The 15,752-nt window shown below is 41.3% G+C and overlaps 1 protein-coding gene across 1 annotated transcript in view; it reads left to right on the forward strand.

Annotated features, from left to right (window-relative positions):
- Nucleotides 1-15,752, forward strand: part of syt7a (synaptotagmin VIIa) — a 78,844-nt gene that overhangs the window by 20,913 nt on the left and 42,179 nt on the right. The window contains exon 2 of the mRNA XM_065957156.1: nt 14,044-14,147. Coding sequence (XP_065813228.1) covers nt 14,044-14,147 — 104 coding nt within the window. The remainder of the gene's footprint in view (nt 1-14,043; nt 14,148-15,752) is intronic.

Raw genomic sequence — 15,752 nt, forward strand, 5'->3', positions numbered from 1 at the left:
TTTTGACCTTAGCAACAGAAGACAGTAATGTGGTGGCAAAAGCAACAGGTACTGATTCAGTAGATGCAAACTTACATGAGAGAGACTCCTCTCTCTGCAGACAGCAGCTTAATGCTTTGGTGGAGAGACACAGGGTGCTTTACAAACTCGCAACTCTCCAATCTGGCTTTCAAATTTTTGTGTGCGCCACAACCCTCTGTGCGCTGTGAATGAGAGTTCTTGTCAGCAGGGCATATTTAAATGTTTTTTTAATATGTTTGAACAATACCGTGTCATGATCTAAATTAATTCAAAGTTGTTGTTTTTTTAAAGTTGACCGCACTAACTAATAGCCTATCTTGTTATTAATATATCAACTCATTAATACTTTTCCGAAAATAACTCATACTTCAATTCACAGAAAAAAACATTGGGAAGTTGGGAACAGTGGTGGCAATCTCTGGATCTTTATGGAAGTAATGTTTTTTGATTAAATCTTTCACTGGATTTGGATCGTGGGTACTTACCGATGCAGTAGGACTATATTTGTTGTAATATTATGAGGGCTCGACATTATAACTGGCCCGCTGGCCCGGATGAATTATTGATAGAGTCCGGGCCAGCTGATTGCACGTTCAGCTGGCCTGCTCGGGCCAGTTAAAATACTGCCTGAAAAAAAATAGACTGTAACACGTTCTCAATTTCACAGCGCTATCCTGTTATACCGTTGTTTAGTCATTAATTACTTTAAAAACGTCGCGCTAATAAGTTGACACGGTCGGAATCACAAGAATCGTAGCGTTCTAGCGATGAATGGCAGGAGTTATACGTATACAATTGTGAAGATGAGAAATCACACTGACATCCCATGGTGTGTGCGCGGCTTTTTTACAGTAACTGTCAAGTCTTATCGTAGAATAAATTGTTATTCCAAGTCTAGAAGACATATTGTTTAATTACGTGGTTATCTCTTATGTTGGTATTAAGAATATAGATCACCCTGCACACAAAAAAGACATTCAACAATCAGTTAGATATAGGTTAAATCTGACCAATCGGATTAGACTACACAAATCTGTAGTCGGGAATATCCCTCTTTGGCCCCTTATTTGTTTTACCATTTTTTTTTACATTTTTTTTTTACGTTTGATATAATTCTTTTAACATACATTTTAAAAAAGCTGAGTCCCATTCTTGATATTTGCACAAGTACATTTGATACACTATGTACTGGGGGACTTGAACTGTGTCATTGAGCTGTGACATCTTGGTGATGTTTTTTAGATAACAATAACACTGAATTTATAAGTGCAGGGGAGAAGATCAATGTCTAGGATGTTAAAGCAACAAATGCCACCACCCCACGTATTTCAAGTGCTTCAAACCCAAAAAAGCCCACAACCCTCATTTTGTCACATTTATTGAATTGAAATACCAATGTTGGCAGCTGTCCCTCATTTCATGGGAATTCATTCAATGCTTGCTGAGACATGTCAGTGTGAACCTCAATGAGGGGCTATCTGACTAACAAGCTAGCAGCATGGTTCTGGTGTGTTCTGCTAGTGTGGTTGAAAAGGGTCTCTTTGGTTAGGGCTTTTCTCAACCTTAACCAAACCTAACAGAGCTGAACAGAGCTGAAGTGTTTTTTGTTTTGTTTGTTTTGTTAGAAAGAAGTCCAACGCAGCCAAATGTTTAATAGGATACTGATACCTCCATTTGGAGAATGTTCCTGGACAGCTTTGTGTTCTCAAGAGCCCTTCAATTGGCCTAAAGGTCAGGATGCATACAAATCACACAATGCAGTGTTTGTCCTTTTAGTAATTTAACAGACCTCATCGAGGCTCGGGGCGGAGAGGCTGCCTCAACAGCATTAGTTATTCTTCGCCTACTCCATCTGGCCTATTACACATGACGAGAGTTATAGCTCTCTCACAGAGACTTAATAAATCAACCAAGGATCAGGTTAGTGCCGCCTCTTTGTTTTTCGTTCCAATCACTATAAATAATGCTCATAATGTCTGTTAGATTGTTTGTGACAACTTAGTGCTCATATAATCACTGAATCAAGTACTCTGGGCTCTCAAGAGAATGCAGAGTAAAATGAGAGACAAGCTTTCCACACTTAGTCATATATTTATAGTAGATATCCTGTGTTGCTCATTATCGCCCTGCCCAGGCAACATTTTAAGTGATTTCCAGCTAATAACTTAAATCTGTTCTCTTTCTTCCTCTCCAGCCTGAACTCACTTCCCCTCTATTATTTCCTACCATCAGCTCCGCCTGCAATAGTTAGCCAAATGACATCCTTGTCATGATGTTAGGGTGATAATGTCAAGTAGGTGTGAGAGCTCTGCGTGTGTGTCACTCTGCTTAATGGCAGCAGCTAAGCCTGCCATTTATTCTCCGCTGGCCTGCCAGCCAGATGGAATACCTTCCTGTTTTGGTTGACGTGACAAACAGTGACATGGTGCACAGTACTGCAGGTAATATGGCCACTCCTGCACTCAGAGGTCAAACTCACTGCATCAACAGCCGGGCTCATGTGAGTGTCAGACTCATATCTCCACAACAGTTACTGTTAATGTGTTTGTGAGTAAGAATTAAGACAAGCCATTACTGTATGGAGCCGGCCTGAGATGTCCTCAGGTGTTGTGTTAATGTAGACGGGAAATTACAGGCAGCTCCCAGCTGAAATGAATGCCAAGAGAATTGGTAGTTGTGGAAAACTTTTATTTCCCACGAGCCCTTCAGTGTATCCTGCTGCTAGCGGGCGTCTGCATGGCTTCGTCAATATGTCTCAGTCTGCTGGGCACTACCAGCTGTAAATTGTTGACAGTTATACAAGCAAACACATCAATGGGCAGTCAGGCAACAAAGAGTAGAGCTGTAGGCCCGTATAAGATGACCGTGTGCTTATCAAGAGCAGATTATTGTTTGTACAGAGCCAGCTGCCCGCAGAAAGTGAAGCAGTCTGTTGAACGGGCTGCATATTTTATCTGATCATTCATTATTAAATGTGCAGTTTGGAACAAACCCACTTTTAAGTCAGAGGGAGAAGATGCATTAAAGCCTATAGGAGATGTTATAGGATGTATTTCATTACTTTAATTTGTCCTTCCTTTGACATTGGGCGATGCTAATGAGAGTTATTTTCTGTGGTGTCTTTCCAGCTGGAGTCTAAAAGCAGAGGGGTATTTAAATGTCCTCCTGACACCGAGCCAATGCAGTGTCGTCCCTTAGGCTCCTGCTCAGTCCGCTGTACTGAAGAGGACAGGTTCACTTCAACCACGGTGAATTTCTAATGTTAATGCAAAGCCGCTGAAAGGAAAGGTCACCTAGGGAAAAGGGTGGTCACTGGAGGGATGGGATTTGCTGCTCCATCAGACGAGAGCAGCAGCCACTACACAGATATAATTCACGCTGTAGTCGTGGAGTTACTGTTCTCCGTTTGCACTTCTGTGACAGCGTAATTTAAAGTCGAGAAGCCTGTTGTGCTAAAACAACACTGGGCCCATCATTTCTTCCAAAGTAATGTCATTTAGCTGTTGTACACTTGCGCATCCTCTTCTCAACCACCTGACATCAGTTGTTAGAAGGTTGTGGTCGCAGGCGGAGCGGATTATCAGTCATCACACCAGCAGAGGGTACAAGTTAGTCAGTGTGAGGATCTGACTTCAGGGAGAGGCTGCCACTTGCAGAAAGACAGAAATGCAAAGACAGATTTACAGTTGGAGAGACGAACACACACATTCCATCAGGCCGCTTGAGGTCGGCCTTTTACTCGTTTTTTTATGGAGTCTAAAGGTTGATGACTTTGGCCATGTTGTGGTCGAATAAAAGCTCTAACCTCTAGCTAGAGGCTTGGGTTTGACATGTCCTCTGTTTTTACTGCGTGGTCTGTCAGAACAGGTCAGAACAACTCTTCATCTTTTACTGAATAATAACAGCAAAGAAGGAGACCTCCAGCTAGTCACGAATCCAAATAAATAAATTAAGGACCAATTTGAATCTGTATGGAACCTTGCTCTCTGTGTGTGTGTGTGTGTGTGTGTGTGTGTGTGTATATGGCCATGTATCATGTGAAAATATCAAGCTTAGCTCATTGTGTTTTGTGCTTATTGCAGATTTGCTGAGACAATTCTTCTTCACTGTCATTTGCCTGTCATTTAGCTGTCATTCAATTAAAGTTGCACTTGCCCTGCCAATACTTTAATTAAACCCTCTTAATTGTTTTCCCATTTCTGAAGGAGTGGAAAATTTAGGCTAACATTTTTAAGTGAAGAGGCGCACTGAAAATTGGTAATGGATACTCAAGTGTGCACACGTGCGCACATGAACACAAACACACATGCAATGAAGGTATATAACTCTGGCCTCTAGCCTAAGGCAAATACAATTGACTCTGACTCGGATTAGATTTTATAATACCACCCACATAATACATCTGGAGCATCTGAGACCTCTTTGTCTTGGTTGATGTCACCAGCAGTGAGCTGATGATGTGGGCAGAGGGGGACTGCAGGCCTGTATGCATATGCACAAGCTTCACAAATTGCTTCTCAATAGCATTACAGTTTAGTCTCTCTTCCCAAACTCCCACTCTGCTTTTTCCTGCACTATTCTCTCTCCACTTTCTTGGTTTCTTAACATCCGTAAAGCACATGCATGTGTTCCCACTCATGTCACTGTGAATAAGCTGTGTCAAGTTGGAAGAATGTATTTGGGTATTATGCGTTTGCAATTTTGAGAGCATGTGATTGCGCCTTTTTATTCAAAAGGCAATAACTAAAACATGACTTTGTACAGTGGAGCAGAGAGCAGTTTACATTAAGAGAATGTAGGATTGAAGAGGAGTCAGCCAAAAATGTTTGGCACAACATTCAAGGCTATTACCGTTTTGGCCTCGATAAAGATATCTATTCATTTCATCTAGGGAAATTGGACAATGTGTGATTTATGCAGTCCTTTATAGTTTGCCTTTCTTTAAAAGCCCTCTCAAAGGCAGTGATTGTCACTGCAAAGAAACCAACTGGGCAACTTTTTCTTACATGTTAAAGTAGTGTGCATGGGACTCTACTCACAATTTCCCAGTTTTTCCACAATTTCCCTGGTTTGGGATCAATAAAGTAATTCTATTCTATTCTACTCTAGTAGCGATTCCTTTTATTTCAAATGTGGAGACTGGAAATTTCTAACTAGCATTGACCTTGCATTGCCAGACCAGTGTGCTGCTCGTTAGCTAGTTCCAACACATAACTTTAATGTATCAACTTAACACTAAGATTATTTGCATGATGTGATAGTCAACACTTTACATTTGTATGCAACATGAGCTGCCCTTTATCTTGTTTAATATTGATGCAATAGCAAACATCAGATGGTCCATTTCAGTGGCAGCAATCTTGGTTGACAAAAATGCCTCAATAGTGCTTTAACCAACCCATAGATAAAGGAATTTAATTGGTTCACCCCCCCGAGTCAGGCTTCAGGGAATTCTGTGTGTTTAAACCAAGCAGCAACCTCCGGTGTTAAAAAGTGAATCCAATGCTGAGTCCAAGAGACCCGGAAGTCACATACACGCCTCACTCAAAAATTGCGGATTTTTACAGCCTGGAACAAAATTATTGTCTTCATCAGCACACACTGTACTGGGGTAGGTTTTTTAAATCGTGTATCCATTTTGATTTACTGAAGGATACGAGTTAGGCATAGTTGTCCTGATTGACAAGTTTGTCAAGAGGCTTCAACCCCGCCTCAGCTCCAGCTTTTAGCCAGTTGTTCGGTTGACTGAAAGTAATGTTGAGCCAACTTTTCCCGCATTGCGACTGCAACCGACGTTCTTCCAAAGCCCCTTTCAGTAACATATGGGTTACATCACTCAGCTTTGTCCATACAGTCTGTGGTCTGAACAGTGAAGGGTCTGGGATGGATGGTTACTGCAGTCTATATTCAAAACATTGGAAAGAGCTGTCTCCCCCTGCCCCCTTCTCCGCCTCGTGAGTCGAAGGCGCACGCAGGTTGCCATGTCGTGGACACTCAAGCTTCTCTTTAACCAGCTCTGCATCAGTCTTGAAACATTTCTGCTTTTTAGCCTCTGAATTTTTCAAAAGCGTCTCCAATATTTATACTAGTTTTACTACGGTTTTGATCGTGGAGCTTTTAGAAAATGCCTTTTTTAGGTCGGGTTGAATCAGTTGTATCTGAACCAGTTCACTTGCCCGCTTCCATTGCTACAATGCCTGTTGGTTTCCTGTTTGCCTGGCAAAGTGGGGGGTGCCCTTAAAAACTACCTCCCTTCTCTGGTCAAAAAGCAAACAAACCATTACGCACTGAAATCGAAATACTGGCTGCTGCATGTTGTCAGAAGTAGCATATTTCCATGCTTAGTTACAGATACACGTGAGTAACAATAGAAAAACCAAGACCAAAGAAGTGCAGTATAGGAAATCTGTGAGGTGCTGTTTTATTGCAAACCCTAACCGCCCTACAACAAATAAAATAGGCTATATAAAGGCAGTTTAATGGCTCTGAATCTGGAATAATGTTAGTCACAGCTGACTTACTTTACAGCTCACAAGCTCATTGCTGAAATGGACACTAGTCTACCTCCAGAGTATCAACAACCACCATGTGGACTTAAGTCAATAAAGTCAATAAAGTCAAGGGCATTGGTGGGGCGGGTGAGTAATAGGTTGTTTTGAACTGTGACGGCAAGCCGAAACATCTGGGTCCACTTAACAGAAGAAGCTCATTCAGCTTCATCAAGTTTGTGAAATATATAAGTCATTTGTCCCAGTGGGACTCAAACATTGATCATATTTCTGAATAATTTCTACACCTGTCTAACTATACACAATTGAAGTAACGTAGATATGTAAATGTCTTTTAAGGTGATTTGGAGATAAATGTGTGTAGTTAATTATTTACGCATGTTTAATGAAAGCAGGGATACTTAAAAATTTGAAAACAAGTCAGTTTGTCAAGAGTGGGCGGATTGTCCTTGGTAAATATGTGGAGTCCTTCCCATTACTAAGATATGAAAGTCATCCATTTCAGCCTGTAGAGTTAATTCAGTCTTTCTGAGTTTGAGATGGGGACAAAATTCTGGAACAAACACTGCTAGATTATGTGATGGATCAAGACCATGCATACTGTATAAGTAAGTCCTACTGAGGGAAATAATGAGGATTAGATATAACTCAAATGGTATCTTTGCCACTCATTCAATCAGTATTAAAGAAAAAGATTATATTACTTTACCCCCCCCCCCCCCCCCCCCACTGAGAAAGAACCTTGACAACAATTCAGATTAAAGGACATTAGGACGTAAAATTATTATTATTTTAAAATGATTTATTGTTGCTTAGCTTGTATGTATCATAAAGGTTCCAGCCTCTATGAAAAAAATGATGTTAAAGACAGTAGGTGCCCAATCATGTAATTCAGACAGTGCTCGTTCTGTAGGCCTCTTTATTTATGCTGAAGTGGGGAAAAAAAAAATCAGAAACCACCAATTTAATATTTTGGTGCAGCCTGTCATTTTAAAAGTATTATTCAGGGCAGGCTCCCAAGAAATAAATCATCTTGATCATCTTACTGTGAGCTTGCCACAGTAAGATGCTTGCTTAATGCTTGATTAACATTAACATCTTACAGAAGTTAAGAAGACAAATTCTTTAAAAGCTTTACAAAGTAATGAAGGTCAGGTTTATGTTTTGTTGACTATAAAAAAAAAAGGAAAAAGTCCACACCAAAGACTAAATGAGGTCTTTTAAGTGCTCAAGTGCTTGCCAAAGTTGCGTTCTTAATATATAATGTTTATATGTTTTTGTGTGAATGTAAGTGGTAGAATCAGATAGATATTTGAGCTTGATTTTAACTGTATCAAAACATTATCACAGTCTCAGCTCACTAACACCCAGGGTGTCCAGATCATGCTCCAGATCATGTCGGGTTTTATGGGCAATTGGCCCATTCAGTGTCAGATGTGCTAATAAGATGATGTTTGCCATCACAAGTGACACCAGGCATGTGTCACATGATGTGTTGCTGGTCCAGCTCCAGCCCGGCTCGTCCCTGGGCTGAGACGGACCTTCTCCCACATGTGAGAGCAGACAGAATGTGGGAGGCGGCCCTTTTCTACTGTGACAGCACAGCAGTGCTGCAGCTGAGCCACAGGGAGCATACAGGGACAGAGAGCGGACTCGATACCAATGGTCTACAGGGGGTGAAGAGACACTCACTCTGACCACAGGTGCTCCCTCTGTCCACCTGTCAAAGTCTCACTGGCCCATCCACACATCCCAGTGATATGCAGCACATGGAACTTCACTGTCCACTGTGGTCTGAGATTTCCGTAGTTTGATTCACTGTTAAAATATATTTGCACATGCTAACACGTTTTCTCCAGCAAGCCTTGGATCCAAGTCACGATCACAGCAACAGCACCGAAGCAGCTTGTGCCTCTGTCCCAACAGAAACCAGGCAAGTTTGAAGGATGCTGTTGTGAAAGAAATGACCGGCGTGATTGTGACTTGCCAACACAGCAAATGATGTTTTTAGATAATAGCATTGATCCTCGTTCATGCTCACACAAAACGAGTGAGTTGATGTGAGAACGCTGTAGGATATAATCAGGAGAATTCAACTCGAGCGAGTGGGAGGAGCGTGTGACGTTTACACCTTGCGATCAGTGCACGACTGAAATTCTCCAGAAATATTCAGGCGTCCATACAGCATGTAAAAACGACTTTGGATAGCAGACATCAAGTGAACTCAACAAATTAGATGTTGGCCAACAAACCCGATGCTTGTTGGCCAACATCAGGTTTGAAATTTATTGAAGAGGGTAGTTTAGAAGCTATTTGAAATCTTCAGAGCTGCCATTTAAAAAAAAATAAAAAAAATAAAAAAAATTGTAAATCAAAACAAATACCAGTGCCCAGTTATCCCGTGGTACACTCATTCAGATAGCTGTGGGAGGGGTTTACAATGATGTCTGCATGAAGAAGACAATGCCAATCATCTGTCGCACATCCTACTTGAAATGACGTTCTGTTGAGCCTTGCCAGACGGTCTGGCTCTGCAACAACAACAACAGTAAAGGGCTGAAGCGTGCCAAAACAACAGGTCATCCTTTTTAGCATGGCACAGCACTGGTAGAAGCCTCCTCTGAGCTCCCTGTGTGAAATGTCACTCCATCAGTCGATTAGACAATGACTTTATTTACCTGGAACCATTGTAATTATTCATTTTATCCACATCTCCCCCGTTGAATCAATTTCACGCTCTTCCCACACAAATTATTTTGTGGACAGAGCACATGGGAAATATTGAGTTTGGACACAGCTTAATGCTCGGGCTGTTCACAACCAAACATTCCTTTGTCTTGAGAAATAACTAATGCATTGAATTACATTGTGTAACTGAGCCAGGAGCCACATAGATGCACTTTGAATTACTCAGAATCATAATGTCACTGGAGGTAGTATTCTGCAGTTGCACTTAGATTGTGCTTCAGAGGGGACATCTGAGTGACATCTGAGGATTACTCCAACAGCAGCTCAGTGGCTATAGAGGGGGCAGAACCCAGACTCGGATACAAGGAGGGGACACTTTGAAGTGGCGATTAGGCTCTGAGCTTTGCACCCTGAGCTTCTGAGGCTCTTGCCCTCCTCTCCACCTCAGTCGGAGCATAAAGATGCGGCGTGGCAGCTCTGCTGACTGGACACTGCTCCAGTTCCGCCTGTCCAATTAACAATTTCTTCCACCCCTGAGGACTGGTCCCTTTCTGCTTGGCTTAGCTCGCTGCATGTGGGCCAGATCACCTACATGTACCGCGCCGCTTTGGGAAACCACAGTTATGCTTTTAAAGCAAGTTATGCCTCTGCCTCTCCCTTAAATATACATATTAAACCTCCTGAAGAGGACTAAGTATTTGTTTTCCACTTCAGTAGAGGGGTTTACTACAAGCCAATTTACACCATCAGCGTCACCACTCGCCCCACAACACAGGGCCGTTCATTTTCTTTTTTTATGTGCACATAAAAGAAGATAGCCACGGAAAGGTGAAACAAACAATCGACTTTCAAGTTCAAGAGTACTCTGACTTCTTAAGGCTCATGATCAAAGGGTTCGATAGCTTGGTCAGCTGTTTTGTCTCTTTTAAGATGTGATTCATCATCCTGGATATGGAAATATCTTTCATTCCCCAACAAGTGAAATATATAAGAAAGCAGCAGTTCTCCTCACGAGAAATCCTCTCCTCATTCCCTTTTTCAGGCGTATAAACACTGTTTTATGTTTGACCCTACAAATGTGTCACCTGCTGGAGCATTTCAAAGTGGAGGTTTTGTTCAAGGAGAAAGATGAAGTGAATTTCCTGAGCGCTGTGATGGCTGTTTGTAGTGCAGGCTTCTCTGTCTCTAATGATGCCTTAGCCCTAGTGCTGAGGATTTGCATATCTCCCTAATTCCTTAACACAGAGTATTTCCTTTTATTCCTCTGCTCTGCCTGCCCACAGTGCTTCTTTAAAAAAAAAACGTGTTTCATTCCATGAGGTGGGAAGCAGAATACAGCCGTCCATTACCGAGAGCAGTAACACAGCCTCTTTGGATGCAGCTTTTTATTTGGAGGCTTTTTACTCCCTTAGCTCTCATGACTGACACAGATCATAAACTATACTAACCACCTACCCCACCCCTCGACCTTCACAGAGAACACAGGACTTAAAGCCCTACATCAGCTGCTGGCTTTCCCAGGTCCACCTGACTCCCCTCCAAACACCAGTATATCCATCACTGAGCCACTTAGCACTGAGGCTAACATGGAGGCCTTTAGTGGGAGACCAGTGTCTTTATTTAAGATCCATTGCTGATTCTGTGGTACATAATGGGCTCGACGTTATTGACCTCTCTATGAAGATACAGTGGAAGAGTATAGTCAGTGTGTCTATTTCTAAACGTCTATGAATAGAGATATTCATCATTCAGGAGCTGGCGATGTCTGCTGACCCGCTCATGCCTAACGAGGGCATGGACGTGATGTCATTTGACCATTTAAAGTGTCGTTGGCTGTAAATCATACATGAAGAGGGATATTAAACAGCCATTCACCTCATTGTGTATCTACCTTCTCAATTAGAACATGATCAGTAAGGCTGGATGGTGTACTTTTCAGTCTAAGTCAGTTTTTGTTAAGATATAAACTCGTTCAGTGTGTGATGTTTACTGTTACTTAATATTTTAGCTGCCATGAAATAATTCAATCAAACTTTTCACTTTTTTGATCCTACAATGCACAAAAAAACTGTAAAACTGATTATTTTTTTTTTAAATCTGATTCGTCCCTGCAAGCCTAAGAATTACCTAAAAAATCATGTCCAAGATATCCTGCAGAGCTTTTCACTACTATTAGCGCTATGGAGCGATCCATTGAGAAATGATTTCTGTTTCTTTGCATGGGTTTTAATGAATACACATTTAACAGTCAGGTCCTTCCAAGCGAAATGATTCTCCTGTTAATTAAATAACAATTAAAATGTGGACTAATGGATATGTCTAAAGGTAAGAAAACAGTCAAAATTGAACACGGCCAAACACTGTCCAAAACCGTATTGCATGTCGCCTACTGTCCATATGCCTGTGCTGAATGTGGTTGCGTATTGCTCCGGGATGCCATACGAGATGCCACACAGTCACTGTGCAGGTTTACATCCAGGCAGTAGAGCGGGGAGAGCAGGCCCATTGACCGGAGCTACAGCCTGGCTAGTGGCACGTGGCTGCGTATGGCTTAGACGCAACATTTAACCAGCATTGTGGGCCTACATTAATAACAATATAACAATTGGTTTCATTATGGTGTCCTCTAGTGAGGGTGGAGTTGTCAACTCGCACACATCCTGATTGCTTGCTATTCCACCGATCAACAAGTGGCGGTAACAAACAAAGAAATGTAGAAAAGCACATTCTGTTAATGTGAGGATAACCGATTATACATTGCTACATTTGCACAGAAACCGCTTAGAAATCACCAATAGTGTCACGGTATCACAAAAAGTGAAATGATCACTATCAGATTACTACGAGTAAGACTTGCACATAAAATGTGAGTGTACTCACTCGAGAAAAACAAGTTCATGTATAAGTAAGGATGAAAATTTAAAGCAAATATGTAAAGATGAAATCCTACACTATATGGCTCCTATAGAGAGGATTAAGGAGCCTTTAGAGGCAGTGAGTGTATTTAGAATTTTTTGGCTTCTTCTGATCCTACCAGCCTGTACATGACAGGCTGCTGCTAACCACCTGCTGTAATCTCATCACGCTGCTGAACAGAGTGAGGATGTAGCTCCAAAAAGAGGAAAAGTTAGAATAATGAGTTAGTCTTTGTAACTTGTTTTAGAACAGATGTATTAGCCATGTAGCATGGTGTTGCTACGATACTGTTTCACGGATCTGTCTGTTCTCTACAGATAAAGAGGCTTTTAATTCAGGATACTTAGATACAGTAAAATCAGCTCGTGTAGAATTCCCATCACTTTTTCTGAGGTTGCCAAACTTTTCATGGTCACAGTTTACTGTTGTGTGAAACAGTGAAAACGTCAAGGTCACTCAGAGGGAATGCATTGTCCTGTCCTCTATAATACCCAAAGTAAAACCAACAAATTAATCTACCTGGATACATTCCATCAGAATTACGTTAAGGAGTAAGGTTTTGCCTATAGCTGAAGCAGCATTTCAAGTTTTACCCCATGCGTTAGTATTTATGTTCTTGAGAATCATTTTTAATGTATTTGTGAAAGACAGAGAAGACCTTGTTGTTATGAGCCTTTTACCGTCCTTCCATCCAACACACAAACATCTGTTTTATGCCATTACCTTCAGAATGTATGCTGTACACGGGCTTTACTATTCTATATGCACTCTCTGTTTCCTGACTGCGGGTGGCCTCAGGTGTCACGTTGACTTCAAAACCGTGCTTGTGGCTGATGGAAAAATCGTACAATATGATGCTGGTCCCCGTTTTTATTTTCCATATGAAACAAGTTTACCTTCCACTGTTTCTTCCCCCTTTTTTGCTCCCACAGGATATGGTGAGGTGGAATATAAAGCAGAGGGGTGATGGAGGAGTGGGATCAAAAGACCACTTGTGACAAGCTAAAGGAAGGAAAGGAGACAGCTAGTGGGGAGATGACAAACCCAGTTATTGAAAGGAAATCATCAGTGTTTGTCACTCAGAGTGGAAATGCATCACGATGCCAGCTTATCACTGTATATTTAGGAATTGTAGGGAGGGGAGGGAACGACAACTTTGAATATATTAGCATCTTCCCTGTTGTGCAAACTCAAAAGCTCAATGATGCTTTAGCTTTTAAGTTATAGGCAATATGTTGATTTAAATGTACGAAAATAGCACTGAAGTGCTCATGACTTCAAGTGAATATACTGTCCCTTGTACAACCTGCGTGTAAATTTAAGCAGGCAACACACACACACACACACAAAAACCCACTGAGTCACATGCAAGCAGCAATAGATGATGTTTTTTTTTCTGACTGGCTTCCAGAGCCACCTCTCTCACCAGGCTTCTACTGATACCCATTAATCATGAGCTCTCTTGTATTGTCAGCCAAGCCTCCCCTCAGCCCTCCCTTACTGCCTCCCCTCCCCTCTCCCCTCCCCCTCTCTTCACTTTCAGCCTGTCAGTTAACAAGCTGTGACACCATGACAGTGATGTGTGTGCAGCTGACTGATGGCTGGCTGCAGCCCTTATTGGATAGGTATTGAAATGCTCCGGCATGCAGGGGGCAGTGATGGGATTGTATTTCTAATCTCCGTATGACAGTATGTAGAAATCTGCTTTAGGTATTCAATTAGTGCAATGCCTCTGTTGCAACTATTCCATGTTTATATTTGACAAATGATAAAGAAAATGTCATGTATGCAATGAAGCAACTAATTTTTCTCTTCCACCCTGTGCGTCTGTGTGTGTGTGTGTGTGTGTGTGTGTGTGTGTGTGTGTGTGTGTGTGTGTGTGTGTGTGTGTGTGTGTGTGCGCGTGCAGGCTCAGTGTCCCTCAGTGTGTTCCTGGTCTCCCTCGCAGTGACAGTGTGTGCTGTTTGGCTGGTGGCTCTTTGTGGCGTCTGTGGTTGGTGTCAACGCAAGCTGGTGAGTTAGCACACACACATGCACTCACACACAATCATTCAAGCTTCACTAACACGTATTCTTGAGCTGGCAGAAACATTTTTTGCCTTCTTAGTATGCTTTAATAATCTGAGTGCCTTAAGTATCAGTGTCTGCAATGACTTTACTAAAGAAAATTACAATTTAGTGCATTTCAGGAGAGGAGGCACAATAAGTTGAAATATAATGAAAATCTCTGCAATTATGAGTCTGTGTTACAACATTTAAGTGGTAGACGAGCTATTCAGATCTTTCACTTATTAAGAATAATAAAATGTCAAATAAAATCCAATAAAGTGTAAAAATATTTGGAGCGCTGGTGGCACAGTGGTTAGATGTATGGAGGCTAAAGTCCTCAAAGTGGGCGATCCAAGTTCAAATCCGGCCTGTGGCTCCTTTCCTCTCATGTCATTCCCAACTCCCAACTCTCTCTCCCTGATTTCCAGCTCTATCCACTGTCGTCTATATTAAAGACACAAAAATCCCAAAAGTAATTATAAAAAAAAAAGAAAAAAAAGAAGGTGTAGAAATATTTCTGCTTCAGTACAAAGTCCAGTTTCAAACACCTTCTCCAAACATTATCTCAAAGTGTTAGTATAAGCAACGAAGAGTATATTAAAAAGAAGAGTCATTCTGGAGAGAAATGGCACCTGAGGCATGCATATTAGATTTTCTGGGTAAGATAATCAGATTGTAAATATTAATGAATCGATCTAAAGTAGTTTTATTGTTGTATGTGGTAAACCCGGTTTACTTGAAATTCCGTTATATATAATTAAACCATGTTCATAACATTGTTGTGCTCAAAAGCACCTAGAGATCATGTTCACAGACAATATTTCAAATAGTTAATGAAACTACATTTCTCCACCGCTCTTGAATAAAAACAAATAAAAAAAAAGTTTTGGGATGAATATTGGATGTACAAAGTGCAGGATTGTCACAACGAAGTCCAGGGTAAATATTCCAGCTCTGGCCAGTGGTTAGATTTAGATAAAACAAAGCTTTTTAGTCTTTAAAAACTTAATTTGAAAAAAAAAAGGTTAACAGTTGAACAATGCTGAAGTCACTGCAAGAGTAAGTGTGTTTGAAGAAGTGAAATGTAAATGTAAAATATGAGTGATGGAAAATTGAGGTGTGTCAACAGACTCGAGCTTAATATTCCTTTAGATACAGCTCCAACATTTGTAAACTGTGCTGATACAGCAGAAACAGATCCCAGATCAAGCACAGTGACCTCTAATAGAGGGCATGTCATTGTGATTATGTGGTATGAAATGTGATTGATTAAAGGCAGGCAGCCAGTCATTAGGCAGACAGAGCCCTACAGCTGAGTGCCACTTCAGTTGACTCTGATTTTTTTTAATCTGCATGCATTTAAAGATAATTGATTCTGATTCAACCTGTATCTTGTAAAACCCAGGAACACAGGTCACCTACTTTAAGTTTAATGTTGGTCAAAAAATGTACATGATTCAGCTCAACATCCCTTCGCTGTTAAACGTATCGGTCCATAGATGGCAGGATTTGGCACTGCAGCCCACTACATGTCCTTAGCATTTCTTAAATCGCCAGTAAGGTGAGACT

Source organism: Labrus bergylta, chromosome 7 (genome assembly GCF_963930695.1).
Source record: "Labrus bergylta chromosome 7, fLabBer1.1, whole genome shotgun sequence".
In the NCBI taxonomy this organism is placed as follows: Eukaryota; Metazoa; Chordata; class Actinopteri; order Labriformes; family Labridae; genus Labrus; species Labrus bergylta.